The sequence below is a fragment of the Bos grunniens genome, chromosome 2 (genome assembly GCF_055505025.1).
Source record: "Bos grunniens cultivar Pamir isolate PY7600 chromosome 2, Bosgru_T2T1.0, whole genome shotgun sequence".
NCBI classification, from domain to species: domain Eukaryota; kingdom Metazoa; phylum Chordata; class Mammalia; order Artiodactyla; family Bovidae; genus Bos; species Bos grunniens.
The window spans coordinates 41,875,843-41,893,368 of NC_141166.1; the positions used below are offsets into that span (position 1 = coordinate 41,875,843).

The 17,526-nt window shown below is 37.3% G+C and overlaps 2 protein-coding genes across 2 annotated transcripts in view; one reads left to right on the forward strand and one right to left on the reverse strand.

Annotated features, from left to right (window-relative positions):
• DYTN (dystrotelin) overlaps positions 1–8,537 on the forward strand; it is a 54,913-nt gene extending 46,376 nt beyond the window's left edge. The window contains exon 11 of the mRNA XM_086343880.1: positions 7,703–8,537. Within this exon, the coding sequence (XP_086200006.1) occupies positions 7,703–7,806 (104 nt within the window). The 3' untranslated portion in view covers positions 7,807–8,537. The remainder of the gene's footprint in view (positions 1–7,702) is intronic.
• Positions 8,538–10,196: 1,659 nt separating this feature from the next.
• FAM237A (family with sequence similarity 237 member A) lies at positions 10,197–15,478 on the reverse strand. Its single transcript, XM_086343895.1, has 2 exons — positions 15,067–15,478; positions 10,197–10,954 (listed from the first exon to the last, which is right to left on the reverse strand). The coding sequence occupies exons 1-2, from the start codon at positions 15,476–15,478 to the stop codon at positions 10,815–10,817; spliced, it is 552 nt and encodes a 183-aa protein (XP_086200021.1). The 3' UTR covers positions 10,197–10,814.
• Positions 15,479–17,526: the final 2,048 nt, after the last annotated feature.

Below are 17,526 nucleotides of genomic sequence, written 5' to 3' on the forward strand. Positions count from 1 at the left end.
GGGACTTCAGTATAAGAATTTAGGAAGGGAAACACGATCGCAGTTGGTGAGCTGTAAGATGGGAACATGATAATGTCAGTTATATATTGAACTTGGTAGAGCCAAGTCAATGAAGTAATTACTGGGTAATTCTAAAAATATCTACTGTGAAGAGAGCTGGAGTTATAATCGTGTATTAGAGAAAGTAAAATCACAAATATGCCAGAAGTATGCTCAGACTGCCTGAGACAAAGACTAGATGAGAACTCCTTTTGCTTGATTCTTAGGCCAACACAAGATTCCACCCACTTATTTCCATCTAAACATCACTGGGGTCATGATGAGTATTCTAAAATAAAGTCAATATCCACTAGACCTTTTTAGGAAAATTTCACATTAAAATGTGGTTTTTATCTTAGAAACTCTTCTAGGATCTCACATACTCATCCCATTTTTATTTTTTGTTTTTGTTTCTCCAATTGAATTTATGAAAGCTATTGATTTTTAAAATATTAAAAATATTGGGTTAGCCCTCACAAATGTGGTTTATTTCAGATTCTTAACAGACTACATCTGCTACACGTATTTGGGAGACAATATCCCAGCTCTGTATACTGGTGTAAGATGGTGGAGTAGAAGGACATGCGCTCATCTTCTGCGAGAACTCTGAAACTACAACTCGCAGCTGAACCATTGATTGGAGAATGTTGGATCTTGCCAAAAAAGATACCCCACATCCAAGGGCAAAGGAGAAGCCCCAGCAAGATGGTTGGAGGGGCAAAATCACATTTAGAATCAAACCCTTTACCCGCCAGAGATGTTCAGAGGGCTCAAACAAACCTTGTGCCCACCAGGACCCAGAGATGCCACAGAGACTGAGCCAGAACTGTGTCTGAATGTCTCCTGCAAAGGTACAGGTCAACAGTGGACTGCCACAGGGCAGGGGCTCTGGATGCAGCAGACCTGGGTATGGCATAAGTCCTCTTATTAACCCCACCACAGAGCCACCAGAACTTACACGGGAAACAGACTCTTGGAGGGCACAAACAGAACCTTGTATGCACCAGGACCCACGAGAAAGGAGCAGTGACCCCACAAGAGACTCACCCAGACTTGCCCTGAGTGTCCTGGAGTCTCCAGCAGAGGTGCAGGTCAATGGTGGCCTGCTGCAGGGTCAGGGGTACTGAGTGCAGCAGCATATATATTGATATATCTATATATACACCCATCATTAGATCATTAAAAGGGAAATCATAAAAAGGCAAAGTTTATTTTTAAATTCAGATTATGTAATAATGTAAAAAGATACGATTAGCATTATCCAATCTCGTAGATAATATAAAAAATATATATCTCAAAAAATCTACCTGTTTCCATTTACAGTAGCACCATTGAGATGCTTCTGCAGGAAGCCTGAATTATTATACAAACATGCTTATGATATTAGCACGAAAGTACACCTTTCCCTTTTTGTTGTTATATTGCATTGTATACTTTGTGATAATTCAGCAAGTACTAACTCTAAGGTTTAAATTTATTGTTTTATTTCTTTTACATCAATTTAATTTCTTTGAGGTGTTTAAGCATAGGATCTATGTATACCTTCATGGCTACTTTTTACATTTGTTTAACACTGCCATTCTTTACTCAAATGTTTCTTATTAAGTTTTTATCCTCATTCAGTGATGTATCGACTATAATCCTGTTTGCAAACTCAATTTAGCCATTGTTGATATGGATTATAAAAATACCCCCTGTAATTTGTACATAATCTATGCATGCCTACGAAAATCACACCAAATGTAATCAGAGACAGAAATGTGATAACCACACTTATGAAGATGTGGAAAGACAAACAAACTGAATTAAGGTATTGGTCATTTTTATTTTATTTCTATCTGTTAAAGATGCATCAGATAATAGCAGGAAGTTTCTAATCATTTTACTGCCTTAATTTTTAATTTTTTTATTTGAGAATTGTTAGAAAAACCAGAAAGATCTATAGTTTGTAACATACTGATTTACTCAGACTATCAATATATTCACTCAGTGTTGTGATTATCCTAGTAGCTGACTAGCCTTCTGAGTTGGAGCTTTGCTAAGAAGTCAACATATTTTGGAAATTAAGATGAACTTTATATGACTATACCTGCCAGTGCAGGAGATGCAACAAAAATGGCAAGCTTCATGGTCGGTTTGGGCATGCTGCTGCTACTGCTGCTAAGTCGCTTCAGTCGTGTCTGACTCTGTGTGACCCCATAGACGGCAGCCCACCAGGCTCCCCCATCCCTGGGATTCTCCAGGCAAGAACACTGGAGTGGGTTGCCATTTCCTTCTCCAATGCATGAAAGTGAAAAGTGAAAGTGAAGTCGCTCAGTCGTGTCCGACTCTTAGCGACCCCATGGACTGCAGCCCACCAGGCTCCTCCATCCATGGGATTTTCCAGGCAAGAGTACTGGAGTAGGGTACCATTGCCTTCTCTGCAGTTTGGGCATAGTTGTTGACATAACTGAGTAGAGTCATTCAGTATCAAGATCTAGGATAGTAGAATTTCAGGAGACTCAGAACTTACTGGAAAAGAAGTGTATAGAAGGGTCTCCCCAAACCTCTTTAAATTCCAAATGTTGGATTGAAAATCAGCGGCAAATGATTTGTTCAAACTTGCGGTAAAGAAATTAGATTTGAAAGAGCATCTAACACTATTTCTTTTTATAGTGACCAAAAAAAGGACAGCATACTCTGGTCTTACTTTCTCATTAAATTATTTTCTTTTCATTTATGAGTGAAATTTCCTATGTAAATCTCTGAAATTCTTTCCCCTACTTCTCTTCCATCTCCCCTTGCCTTCTATTTACCACAGCATGTTTCAAGGATGAGAAGGCAAAGCAAGGAAGTGATGATGGGGTGAGGAGGCGAGGTTAAGGGGGATGTGGGAGAATTATTCCATTTCCTTTCTTTCCCACCTAGAACCGTCATCTAAACTATTATTTTAAATAATCAGAAAATGAAGCTTGAACTTCAGCAGATTGTAGAAAAATAAAGAGCAGTGCTTAAGCAACTCTGGATCTTTATCTCAAGTATTCAGAAAGCAGACTTCTCAAAAGTAGCCATGAAGGTATATGTAGATATATTGCCTAGGAATCCTACGAGTATGTACTGAAGTCTTGGTGAGTCTTTCTCTCTTTGTCATACATACATGTACACACATACATGCATACATATGAAAATCCTTGATAGGAAATGGTACACAGAATTCTAGCATTAAGCTCCATGAAGGTAGGAAAAAATGTGTCTAGTTGGTTCATCATTCATTTATTCAACAAATGCTAATTGAACTTTATGTGCTAAGAACTGTGTTGGATACTGGGCATTCATTTAGAAAGGGGTAGATTTATGTTTTTACAAAACTGACATTGTGTGGAAAATGACTTGAAGGGCAAGAGGGTTTGTAAATAGATGGGATGAGAGCCTGTTATAGTCTAGGCAAGTGACAATGGCTTAGCCTGGGTGGAAGGTTATAAACTTATTGCAATGAGGAAAGCTGGGAAAGCTGAGACAGAGGTCAACTCATCAGGAGTTCTGTTTTGAACACATTAAGTATGAACTGCTTGGAAATAACCAAATGGAAATATCAGAGGCAATCAACATGTACAATCTGGAGCTCAAGAGAGAGGTCTTAGTCCAGAGTAAATATTCAATATATATTGGCTTGTCTAATTAATTATTCTTATAAGGAATGCATGGGCTCAGTATTTCCATTGCCAGAAAAGTAATACAGACTAGACAATCTAATATGTTTAAACCTCTGTACCCATTATTTTGATAGCCTTCTCTCACATCCTTAATTCATTCAGAGCCCAGATAGATTGTTAGTTACATTCAGGTGAATTATTTTCCCACTGCAGTTTCCTCTGGACTGCTGGGTGACACTAGTGGTAAAGAATCCACCTGCCAATGCAGGAGATGTAAGAGATACAGGTTCGATCCCTGGGTCAGGTAGATCACCTGCAGGAGGGCATGGTAACCTATTCCATGCTGAATTGTCTGGAGAATTCCATGGACAGACAAGCCTGGCAGGCTACAGTCCATAGGGTCACAAAGAGTTGGACCTGACTGAAAGAGCTTAGCATGCACCCATGCACACTGATTTCATACGTGTTCCTCTTATAGAAAGGGGGACCCCTTCCAGGGCCCAAAAGTGGGCTCTTGTATAACACATGGAAGTGAATTATCTGAGGAGACACACATGCTGACAAAGCAAGAGACTTTATTGGAAAAAGGTGCCGGGCAGAGAGCAGGAGGGTAAAGGAACCCGGGAGAACTGCTCTGCCATATGGCTCACAGTCTTGGGTTTTATGGTGATGGGATTAGTTTCTGGGTTGACTCTAGCCAATCATTCTGACTCAGGGTCCTTCCTGGTGGCACATGCATTGCTCAGTCAAGATGGAGTCCAACAAGAAGGATTTGGGCAGGTAGTAGGACATGTGCCTCTCCTTCTGTTCCTACCTGAACAGCCTTAATGTGCTCCTTTCCCAATTTTGAACCAGTCCATTATTCCATGACTGGCTCTAACTGTTGCTTCTTAACCTGCACACAGGTTTCTCAGGAAGCAGGTAAGGTGGTTTGGTATTCCCATCTCTTGAAGAATTTTCCACAGTTTGTTGTAATCCACAGAGTTGAAGGTTTTAGCATAGTCAATGAAGCAGAAGTAGATATTTCTCTGGAATTCCTTTGCTTTTTCTATGATCCAACGGATATTGGCGATTTAATCTCTGGTTCCTTGGCCTTTTCTAAGTCCAGCTTGTACATCTGAAAATTCTCAGTTCACATACTGTTGAAGCCAAGCTTGAAGGATTTCAAGCATTACCTTGCTAGCATGTGAAATGAGCACAATTGTGCAGTAGTTTGAACATTCTTTGGCACTGACCTTCTTTGGGGTTGGAATGAACCTTTTCCAATCCTGTGGCCACTGCTGAGTTTTCCAAATTTGCTGGTGTATTGAGGGCAGCACTTTCACAGCATCATCTTTTAGGATTTGAAATAGCTCAGCTGGAATTCCATCACCTCCACTAGCTTTGTTCATAGTGATGCTTCTTCCTAAGACCCACTTGACACACTCCAGGATGTCTGGCTCTAGGTAAATGATCACACAGTCATGGTTTTCCAAATCATTAAAGCTTTTTTCATACGGTTTTTCTATGTATTCTTGCCACCTCTCCTTAATATCTTCTGCTTCTGTTAGGTCCTTACCGTTTCTGTCCTTTATCGTGCTCATCCTTTCACAAAATATTCCCTTGGTATCTCCAATTTTCTTGAAGCAGTCTCTAGTCTTTCTCATAACACTTTTTTCCTCTACTTCTTTGTACTGTTCATTTAATAAGGCCTTTTATCTCTGCTTGTTATTCCCTGGAACTCTGCATTCAGTTGGGTATATCTTTTCCTTTCTCCCTTGCTTTTTGGTTCTCTTCTTTCCTTAGCTATGTGTAAAGCCTCCTTAGACAACCACTTTGCCTTCTTGCATTTCTTTTTCTTTTGGATGCTTTTGGTCACTGCCTCCTGTACAATGTTATGAACTTCTGTCCATAATTCCTCACGCACTCTGTGTACCAGATCTAATCCCATGAATCTATTTGTCACTTCCACTGTATAAACATAAAGGATTTGGTTTAGGTCATACTCAACTGGCCTAATGGTTTTCCATACTTTCTTCACTTTAAGCCTGAATTTTGCAATAAGGAGCTGGTGATCTGAGCCACAGTCAGCTCTAAGTGTATATCTTCGGCTATTTTAACATTTCAAGGGACTGGAACTTAAAAAAAAATAACAACTAAATTTTTTTTTTAATGTATGAAATGGAGTGTCATTTCTCTATTTTTTATTACTGTATTTAAAGTTTTTATAACTATGGGCTGAGAAACAGAATATTCTAAAACAAGTTTGCCTCTGGACAAGATTTTATTTGGGCAATAGAATATTATTTATTCAAGGTTCTTGTAGTTCTGGAGCAGTATTAGAGAATAAACAGTAAAAAAAAAAAATAAGGCATGAACCCTCTCCTCTTATGTTCAACAGGAAACAGCACAGATGGAGCCAAAATAAATCATGTAACTGAAGTGTATAACTAACAAAATAAGCCTTTCCAAGTTTTTGTTTCCTGCAATCTTATTTTTATTAATTACACAAACAATATTATACAACATGTTCATCATAAAATTAAAATGACCAAGTGCACATGCTTTTTAAAAATGAATTCACCATCATGATCTGGCACCTGTTTCTCAGAAGTAAAAACTGTTGGCAGTTTAGTGAATTTTTCTTCAGACTTTTTTTCTTTGCATTTATGTGTCTCTACTTTCTTAACATAAATTAGATTGTACTTGTTTTTGCTCTTTTCACTTGCCAATGTACCTTAGACATTGAGCAATGTCATTTATAAAGTGCTACATAATATCCCAGGGTATAAACATACAGTAATTTACTTATTGGTGTGTAATTAAGTTGCTCCCAATTTTTTATTATCATAAGAATGTTTTGGTGAGTATCCTTATAGCATATATATTTGTACTCATATGTAAATATGTTTGTATGATCAATTCCTAGAAGTGGAACTTTTAGCCTAAAAATTATGCATATACATTTTTTTGGTTGATAACTGCCAAACTGAAGATCTTTCTACAGCACGATTCCTATTACAATAGATCATAGGGGACCACTCAAACCATTAATCAGTAACTATAGAGCAGAGGTCTCAAAGCATCATCCCTAGGCCAGCATCAGTATCACCCAGGAACCTATTAGGAACACAATTTATTGGGTCCCATCCCTGATATACTATAGCAGTCTGAGTTCTCCAGAACGGATGTCTCCTTTTGAGTCCAAAAGCAGAAGAAAATTGATGTCTCTGCTGGAAAACAATCAGACAGAAGGAATTCTCTTACTCAGACCTTTTCTATTCAAGCCTTCAATTGATTGGATGAAGTCCATCCACCTAATCAGGGAGGGCACTCTGCTCTGCTCAGTCTACTCATTCAAATGTTAACCCCATCCAGAAACACCTGCACAGACACACCCAGAAAAATGTTTTACTGAATATCCAAGCACCACAGTCTATTCAAATTGACACATAAAATTAACCTTCGTATATACTGAATCTGAACTCTGAGCCTGTGACCTAGCAATCTGTTTTAATACTCTCCAGGTGATTTTAGGTTTTCTTTGGTGGCTCAGATGGTAAAGAATCTGCCTGCAGTGCAGGAGACCCAGCTTCAATCCCTGGGTCAGAAAGATCCCCTGGAGAAGGAAATGGCAACCAACTCCAGTATTCTTGTTTGGAGAATTCCACGGATAGGGAGACTGGCAGGCTACAGTCCATGTGATCATAAAGAGTCAGAAATGACTGAGCCACTAACACAACAAACAAAGGTGATTTCAACATACACCAGAGTTTGAAAACCGCTGCTCAAGAGTGGGATTTCTGGCTACCCAGAATTTTGCTTGAACCTATGGGAAAATTCTCTTTAAGAACCACAACTTGTCTCAGTGGGTAACTGATCATGGTAAATGATACCCATCTCATTTTCAGGCTAGCTTAGAGAAAGGGCATTGCCACCAGGAACTGAAGAGAGATGAATTTTAGTTCTTCTCTGTGCTAGAACTTTATTAAGATCAGTTTAAGGACCTACAGGTGCTTTCTCTGCAGGACTTTCCTGTTTGTTGATTTCAGACCTGCAATCTTCAGTAAACCTGGACCTATATTGTGGAGCTGAGCGAGTGTGCAGGGCTTTCTCTGCCCTTGTTGATCAGATTACCTTGACCAACCTGAAGTGAAAAGGAACCCAGATTCCAAGGCCCCTTAAGGTGATGACAAAATGTGTTTTCAAAATCTGTACTGACTACACTAAACCTTCTACCTCTTTCTTGATAGTCTGGTATGAAGCACGATGAAAATTTTATTTTTTTAATCTCTCTACTCTTGTGTCTTAGTTCTTCAGAGTAAAGCCTTGGGAGTGAGGAGGGGTAGAGGGAAATGGAAAGGAGAGGCAATTCAAATCTAGTTGTGCTGTACTTCCAATAGAGGCCCTTTCTTTGAATACATTGGTAGTCGTATTCAAGCATGTGGTCTACAGGAATTTGTGCAACTATCTTCTTTAATATCTAAATTTTGAATTGATGACCTAATTTTCTGCCCAGATGCTTCTGCTGGAGAACAGGCTTGGCAAAGAACAAACACACACACACAGGAGTGCATGCAGAACTGGTCAGATCTGAATAAACTCTGTGGATTCTACCAATGTCAATTCTCTGGTTGTTATTGTACTATAGTTATGCAAGATATTACTATGGAGGGAACCTGGATGAAGGGTAAATAGGATGTCTCTATATTATCTCTTACTATGTGTATGTCTCAGCAATTATCTCAAAATAAATTTATTTTAAAACATAAATGTTTCTCACTAAAATCCCACATTCAATGAATTTGATCAAAGTACTTGTGTGCTTCCCTCCTCTGTATGTATGATTAGGGTATTTAACTGAATAAAGTTCAAAGCAGTAGCTAACATTTTTTAACTGTGAGAGTGTTTAACTTCTACACACCATGTATGTACTAGCTCATTTAAACCTCACAACAAACCTAGTAGTAAATAGGTATCTCATTTTATAAGAAAATTAAGGCACGAAAATGGTCAGTAACTTGTCCAAAGTCGTTTGGTCACTACTTGATGAAGTTGAGGTTCGAACCCAGCTCTTGAGCCTGTATTCTAAACCACTGCTTTCAACTTTCAACAAAAATTGCTTTGGTTCCATTATTTCACCTATTGTCTGGATGTGCAGTTCATATTACATTTAGAGAGACTGTGTGCTCTTTTTCATATGATCCATAACTTCTAGTAATGTTTCCAAAGTGAAATAATGTCCAACCTGGTAGGATTAGGACTGTTACTTCTGTTCAATCTCATTCTAATCTTTTTGAATTTGCTTTTCAGCCTAACATGAGGTTGTTTTTTTTTTTTTTAATTTTGGTTTTGTTATTCAGCATATTCACTGTTTCTTACTTCCTCCCATCTGTTCCTTACAAGTTTGATAAGGATGCCCCAGAGCACCAGTCAGCAAACTACAGCCCAAGGGTCAAATCTGCCCACTGCCAGTTTTGTGCTGGCTGTGAATGAAGAGAGGTTATTACATTTAAAAAAAATAATAATTGGAAAAAGTCAAATGAAGAATAATGTTTTCTAACACTTGAAAATGACTTGGAGTCAAATTTCAGTGTCCACAAGCAAAGTTTTATTGGAACACTGCCATGTTCATGTATTTACATGTTGTCTACCAATGCTTGCATTCTACAAAGACAGGATTGACAGCACCAGAGACTAGATGGCTCACAAAGCATCAGAAAAACTTGGCAGCCCCGCTGGTGTAGTACCGAGGTGCAGGAGGAGTAAGGGGCAAGCCTTGCAAGAATGGCATCTCTTCAACCATGTATAACAGATAGTGAGTTTATGTGATACTTTTTAAGAAATTAATGTAAGACATTAGTGAAAGTAGCACAGAAGTAAAAGCATGACCCTCTAGAAAAGGTAGTCAAGAATGGCCGCTCTTAATGTGCTCATTCTTCTAATCAAGTTAAAGCTGAGGCTGGTTCCCCTTCTCACTTCCTTCCCCAGACTTGTTTCCGCCATTTTCACGATTTGGTGAATCTTCAGATGCAGCTATGTCTTCTAATATTAACCCTTCGGATAAGATTTATCATTTAAGGAGGCCCTAAACCTTCAGTGAAAACACTTACTGAGACTTCTTTGGATCTAGAAAAGCAAGTGAATTGCTAACATAGCTGAAATTCAAACTGGTTTTCAACCATCAGTTATAATAGTCAGAAATGACTGGCGAGATGAGCATAATTAGAGATAAAAATAGCATTGTGTCTGGAACTCAAATAAATTTGCTAATTGGACTTCTTTGCGATGAACCTTATTCAGGCCTTGTCATCTTGAGGAAAAATATTTTTATGGGTTCTTTTCTTATAATGCTGTTTTTATTTTTAGTTTGTTTTTCAAAGCAAAGTGTTATCAATTACAGTCTTAATATTTAATACAATAGAAAATATACCAAGTGGAGAAAAAAATTATACTTACTGCTATTTTGTTAGAGTTTGGATTATCATTAATGGTAACACTGAATATTGAAATAAAAAGACTTCAATAACATTACTTAGGGTCCAGAGCTTTTATTAATTTTGTTTCTGTTAGTAGAATGCTTTATTTACCAGTTGCTTCGTTTTGTTTTTTGAGTCACTCAGTTCAAAAGATTAAAAAATATTCTTTCAAACAAAATTCAGGTAATTAGTAAGTATAGTCTCATATGCCTGTGCATAAGCAATTCAGTGACTGATGTCTTTGAAGCCATGCAGTGTATTCAAATTAAATGTCTAGCACTCTAGTTCATTAACAATGTCAAGCACCCCAAAACAGTGACCAAAATGAATACAAAGAATCTGCGTAGCCCCAGCCAATCCCCTCTAGTATTCTTGCCTGGAGAATCCCATGGATAGAGGAGTCTGGGGGCTACAGTCCATTGGGTCGCAAAGAGTCAGACAAAACTGAAGCAACTTAGCATGCACAGGTGCTCTCTTTCTGGCAGTGGGATGATCTGACAGCACTGTCACCATTTGAAGGAACGTGCTAGCAGCCTAAAAGAATGAAGCTAAGTACTCTGAGAGAATGTGGCTTAATATTTATCTTTTTACACTCCCACCATTTCAAGTAAACGAAGGATCAGTAGTCAAGAAAAATATATATATTTGTTTAAATGCCAAGATGTGCATAGCTCTGAGGTTAGATTTATTTTCTCTTTATTTCCAGGCCACTGGTCGCTTTTCCAATGAACTTCGATCTGCTCCTATGCACATGCAGGCTTATCAAGTCTTCAATCAACTCTTTCTTCTTTAGGGAAGGGGTTCTTGGTTGCTGAGAATAGGCACCTGAAATTGGAGAAAAGGAACTAATCATTAGATCACCAAAATATTTTCAGGCTGATTAAACATCAATGACTTGGTTTTACAAAGAAAGTTTTCTGCCATTCTACTATTTCTGCCACTCTGCAATTAAAATTCTGTATAAATTTATTGCAGAGGTATATATGTAAATTCTTTTTTATGCAAAATTTTGTGTCCTATAAAGTTTAATTATATAATATGAATTAAGTAGATTATAAGAAATACATTTCCTATTGGATTAATATGTATTAAAATACACTTTTCTGACTAGAAAAGTTAAAAATTGTTATATAATATAAAAATTAAAAAAAAACTTTAAACCATCCATAGTATAATCTTCCAAAGAGAAGCATAATTTTATGCATACATACTTTATGCCATAATTTAATTTTCCATTACCCAACTATGGGACATTTAGGTTATTTCCAATTTTCTATTACTATAAATAATATTACAGTGAAGAACCTTGTACTGCAAAGTTGACTACAGCTCCAAATGTTTCTTTAGAAAGATTTCTAGATAAGTAATTTCTGAATATGCTACTTAAAAAATTTCTTATAGTGAGTAAAGTATAAAATCAAGCATTTGTAAATCTAATTTGTATTTCTAAAGCATTGTTTTGTCTTCTGCTTAGTGTTTAAAAAATAAGCACTATAAACATTTTTCAGCTAGTTAGACACCAACTGCAAACATCATCAAATTATAAATCTAAATGTTAATTTTCATGTCAAAGAGGAAAGCAAAGACACAATTTTTCTAGACCATCCAAACTACCAAGCTCAGGAAGGCAAGTTTTTCTGTTTCTCTCAGGGGCAGAGCAAGATTTGTTGAAGCAAGGAATCATTTTTGATACAAACAAGGATATGCTTAAAAATCCTTTCATTTGTATTGAAGCCTTTACTAACCCATGAGTTAACCTCAACTCTTTTATTTTCTACTCGATAAACATTAACAGCTTACACTTTTCCTAAATCAGTTCATCATTTTCTCTCTCATTCTCTCTGCCTATCTGCCTACACAGAATCCATCATAATTTAGTACTTAAGCCTGGATATAATCTCTTCAGTCTTCTGAATATTTCAACATTCAGTTATTAGCTCGTATTTTTCTAGACAAATTAATGATGCTGTTTTGAGTCTTTTCTCAAACAATGATATCTTCAGTTCTCAGAATTTTGGCAATTCTCATTTCTGGATCACCTCTGTTCCTGCTTATCATCGTTATAAAGCACCACAGTGTCTAGCTCATCACTAGGCTCAGGAAGTTATCCTTGGAGTAAAAACCTCTTTCAGATTCTTTCTATAGGTAAATCCATGCTTTTTATACATTTATTTTTTTATCAGATCACAGAACATCAGAACATAGAACCTAAAGAGACATTATGGGTCTTCTAAATTTTTCCATATCCCTCTTTTTCAGATGAAGAAACTAAGAGTTAAATAAGTCAATTAGCTTGCCCAAGTTTATGTAGCTATTTGATATCTCTTGTTTTTTTTATTTCCTGACTCAATATTAACAAATATATTAACATACAAAGTTATATAGGAGTTCTGTGTTTTTAATAAGGCATGATTCATTGCAACACTATTCAAGTGTGTTTAAACTATTTAACTTGAAGCCATCAAAATAGCAAGAACCTTTTTGTGTATTATGGAGACACTTATTTTAGTTCTTCTCTTCTGCTCTGATGATGTAATTTTCCTGAGAACTATGGGGACAAACACCTCTTCACGCTCACCCCATCCCAACCTGATCGAATATTAATTCCCTGGGGACAAAAGAAAAAAGTAGTGGAGAATCTGTGCAGGTACATGCAGAGTCTAATTGAGCCACTAGAGATTTAATCAAGCCTCTTGAGATAAAATCTCGATGTTCCCGCAACTATTTAGCTTTAAAACATGGTGTCTCCTTGACCCAAGACCCTCTTTGACTGTGACTATACAGTATAAATGGAAAGTCTTACTTCCTGATATGCAACAATTGTTTATGTCAAACATTAAAAAAACTTCAATAAAGTAAGATGTTTAGTCCTACTGCTTGCAAAGTTTTCAGACCAGCTGGGTCAATAGCATCTCTGTAGCAAGATGAAGGAAGTGACTTCCAATGCTGAAGACAAATCCACTAGATTTTTTTAAAGATAGAAATGTTGAAGTGTGCTCAGAAAATTACATGTAGTCTCAGACTATTTTGATAGCCTACCGCAAACAAGCAAACTGAAACCATTTTTTGAGATTCTATGTATATCTACATAATTATAATACAGAATTATAGTACATGATACATTACTGAAGGTGAAGGTGAAGTCGCTCAGTCGTGTCCGAATCTTTGCAACCCCGTGGACTGTAGCCTACCAGGCTTCTCCGTCCATGGGATTCTCCAGGCAAGAATACTGGAGTGGGTTACCGTTTCCTTCTCCAGGGGATCTTCCCAACCCAGGGATCAAACCCGGGTCTCCCGCATTGGAGGCAGACGCTTTAACCTCTGAGCCACCAGGAATATATTATAACTAATATATTAGTTATAATATAATCATATGTGATATATTTATAGATTATTTTCGTGTTAAGTTGAACACAAACATTATTATTTTCATTTATTCTATAGATAAAGTAATTCAAAGTGAGTGTAAAATACAAAACCAAGAAATACTGGTAGTAATTTGAGTACAACAGCTATATAGGATAAGAGTGGTGGGATAAAAAGTCTACAGTACACATGAAGAAAATATACAGTGCTTACTGATGTCAATATCTGGGCAGCCTCTGTTCAAAATATTTTAAAAATATTGGCAACCAGCATTTATAGACACTCATTTTGTACTTCTGCTTTAGTAACTAATCTGGTGAAAGAATATTTCCTCTAGGAAATGAAATTGGTTTAAGTGACAATAACACTTGCCAAAACAATAAATTTATGTATAAATAATACCAGTGGATTATCTGGTTTTATGGGTCAGTTAACCATATCTTTTGTTATTGATATTAAAACAAATTAAATATTTAAAGGTTCTACAATATCTTGAGAAAAGATTTATCTAGAACTATCACTGTTAATTGCTATTTTAATAGATTTTTCCATTTTACAATTTTATAACAATTCTCACAACAAAATGTACAAATAAAAAAATTATTTTATTCTTCAGTTTTCCACTACTTCATAAACAGTTACTACCACTCGAACAGCCTTTGTTGCAAGCTTTAGAAGCTCGTTGGTTGAAAACAACACAGAAAAAGGAACAAAAACAGTATGAATAAGGCTAAGTTCTCTCTCAGCTTACTCACAGTGCTTCATTCACCCTCATTCTAATTCTATAAAGGAAATTTTTTTCTAGTGCCCCCAGAGAAGACTAATATATGTAAGACTGAAGACATATATTCAAATATTACATATTATAATATTTTTAAATATTACATGTAATATTTGAATATATATTTATTCAATGAAAAATCTAAATTTGTAGGAAGTCCCAGATTTCTAAAAATTAATTACTCAGCTTGCTGGAAGTTAATTACGTATTTGAGATTTGTTCAGAAAACAAGGAAGAGTGAATTTGTAAGCCAGCTGATTTTTCTACCATTTATATCATCAACTAAGTAAATCTCAAGGAGTCCTTCCATTTATATGAAAACATTTGGGTTATTTTTTCTATTTAAAAGGGGTAAGAGCTTGTGTGCTGTAGGTGTTCCTCAGGCTTATATTCAAATCTTCCCGATTCCATAACAAGTAAACACAGGTTATGACTAGCAATGCTCAGCCTAACTGAAAAAAAAAAAAAGTAGATTTGGGGGCATCCCTTTATACCTTGATATTGTGTTTTAGGAATCATGTCTTTTCTTACTTGTCTATCTGATTCTTCTTTGCTGCTATTTACCAGAAGTATGAAGATGAGGACAACATGTTGATTTAAAAAAAGCTACTGCAAATTACAAAAGGAAGTGTTATGTATCTTCCTATCACTTGTGTGTTCTTTGGGTTCACCCCCAAGAAGACTATGTGTGGCAATGGATTCCCCTAAAGCTGTTTCCCTGTTCCTCACAATTCAGCACATTCATACTTGGTGGACCCTTTCAAGAGACATGGGGCCTGGGGTTGACCACCTTTTTTTCTCCCTGTTTGCTGTGGATGCACTGCTGAGATCTTTACTTCCTCTCCAGTCAATTGTCTTCTTCCTAAGCCGTGGTTTCTGGAGAGAACACAGTCCACATAGATGTCCCAGAAGAGTTGGGCCAGATGCCAAAACAATGCCCCATGCTGCAAGTTTTCAGATGACTTCAGGTAGATCATAAAATCCCAGAAACCTGAAACAGTGTTGGAGATTCGAGGCTTCCACATTTCCAGGAGGAGCACTGAAGAAGATTCCCAGCACTGAGGATCAGCTTGGTTAAGAGCCAGCAGATCTGTCTGGCTATGACAGAAGAAAGGAGACACACAGCACATTCCCACAATGAGCAGGGAGCAGGTGAGACTCAAGGGGTGGTAGATCCTTCTTCTGTTTCCAGGATCGGCCATGACCCTGAAACTGCACAAGATGGAAATATTTCATATGAGTCCCTACTTGTGCTCTGCTCAATACAGAAAATAATTATGTCCTTTAAGAACCTTGGTGCCAGCAATGGAAACATACCAGTATCTCTAGGAAAAGGCTTATCTTACCTTCCACAAGTCCCACTTTATCTAAAATGATGCATTGTCAAGCCAGGTAGCCTAAAACAATGATATTTAGATTAAGAAAGATTTATTCCTAACAAATGCTCCTTTGTAAGATAAATAAAGCTGTTTTTCCCTAGTACTGAGAAATATAGTTTAAAGGAGTATTAAGTGAAATTTTTCAGTCTTGCTACATGGCTTTATTGTTCTATAATACCATAATTTAGCCTGCTGCTGCTGCTGCTAAGTCGCCTCAGTCGTGTCTGACTCTGTGAGACCCCATAGACGGCAGCCCACCAGGCTCCCCCGTCCCTGGGATTCTCCAGGCAAGAACACTGGAATGGGTTGCCATTTCTTTCTCCAATGCAGGAAAGTGAAAAGTGAAAGTGAAGCGACCCCATGGACTGTAGCCTACCAGGCTCCTCCATCCATGGGATTTTCCAGGCAAGAACACTGGAGTGGGATAATTTAGCCTAGCTACCCTAAATCAAGACTCCCACACAATTAAGAATTTGAACATATTTTACCCTTGAATGCTTTCCTATTCTGGTTCCTTTCATTATTAAAAAAGGCATATGAATTGTAAGATGTTATAAATAAAAATAAACACAAGACAGTGGGTTAAAAGTATGGGATATATACTTATCTATATACTTATAATACTTATATGTATTCAACCAATAAGAAGAGAATTAATAAACAAATATTGTAAAATTAATATTACAGACATCTAAAATGTTCTGTAATTTTTACATAATTTTCAAAAAAATGGTATTTTCTCATTTTTCTCTTCTTGATATAAATCTCAAGTATTTTAACAAAAATTATTTATCTCTTGTTCAACTTTTCTGGCTTTCAAAGCCTGTTACAATAAAACCAAGACATCCTTACACACTTTGAAATTACTTTTAACTTCAGACAAGTCCAATGAGAAATAATGTACTTAACATAATAATTTGCCCCTGAAAATGGCTTATCTGAATCTTCACAGACTATATCGCACTTAAACAGCCCTAAAGAAAAAGCAGGAGATTATATACAGCTCACTTTCACTTTTACCTTATATTTCCAAATCTTTTAGATGTTAGTATCATGAAGGGAAGCCAGGCACAGCTCATGGGAATTGTTTTGAGGATATGTCTATATTAGAATGCTTAATGATAACACCATAAGATGAATCTTTCTCTTCTGTACAATAGCAAAACATGTTGTTCTGTCACTAAGTCGTATCCAACTTTTTATGATCCCATCGACTGTAGCCTGCCATGCTCCTCTGACCATGGAATTTCCCAGGGGCAAGAATACTGGAGTGGGTTATTATTTCTTTCTCCAGGGGATCTCCTTTAAATCAATATTTCAGAAACTGTCTTTGAATAGACACATTCCTGAAGAGGCATATTGAGATACAAGGCTATTCATTTCCTCTGTATTTTAGATTATTTACACAGGATATTTACATGAACAAAATCAAACTCTTCTGAACTAAAATATTAAAGTCGAGGAGATGCAAAGTTAGTTTTTCCTTAGTCAAAACTGTGTCAATGCTAAGTTTATCAGACCAAGGGCGGGACACTGTCCAGGGTGCTGAAGTTGGCGAGTCCGGGATTCGCTGTCCGCTAGCGCCACAGCGCTCACCTCGGCTTCTTAGTGTTCCCTTCCCTTTCAAGTCTTCCCCGAGCCTGGAAGTTCCCCAACCCTGGGGTCCTGAGTGTGTTTTGCTACAAGCCTCGCGGGGTGCTCCCCACGTCTCGATCCTGAACCTGGTTCTACCGTATCTCCCTCCTCAGGGCGGAGCTGCCTGGGACACTCGCTGTCTTTTTTGCCCCATGAGACTCCTTACTCCGCGGCTTTACTCCCAGGTGGCAGAAGGGCGTCCCTCCTCACTTACCTTTGCAGCCCTCTCTGGATTC

What these genes read in the sequence shown, in the direction of transcription:
- FAM237A (XM_086343895.1), bottom strand. Translation starts at nt 15,478, where the DNA reads ATGGCCGATCCTGGAAACAGAAGAAGGATCTACCACCCCTTGAGTCTC. An exon ending in GCAAACAGGGAGAAAAAAAG is followed by an intron (nt 10,955 to 15,066) that starts GTGGTCAACCCC and finishes CTCCAATTTCAG; the next exon opens with GTGCCTATTCTCAGCAACCA.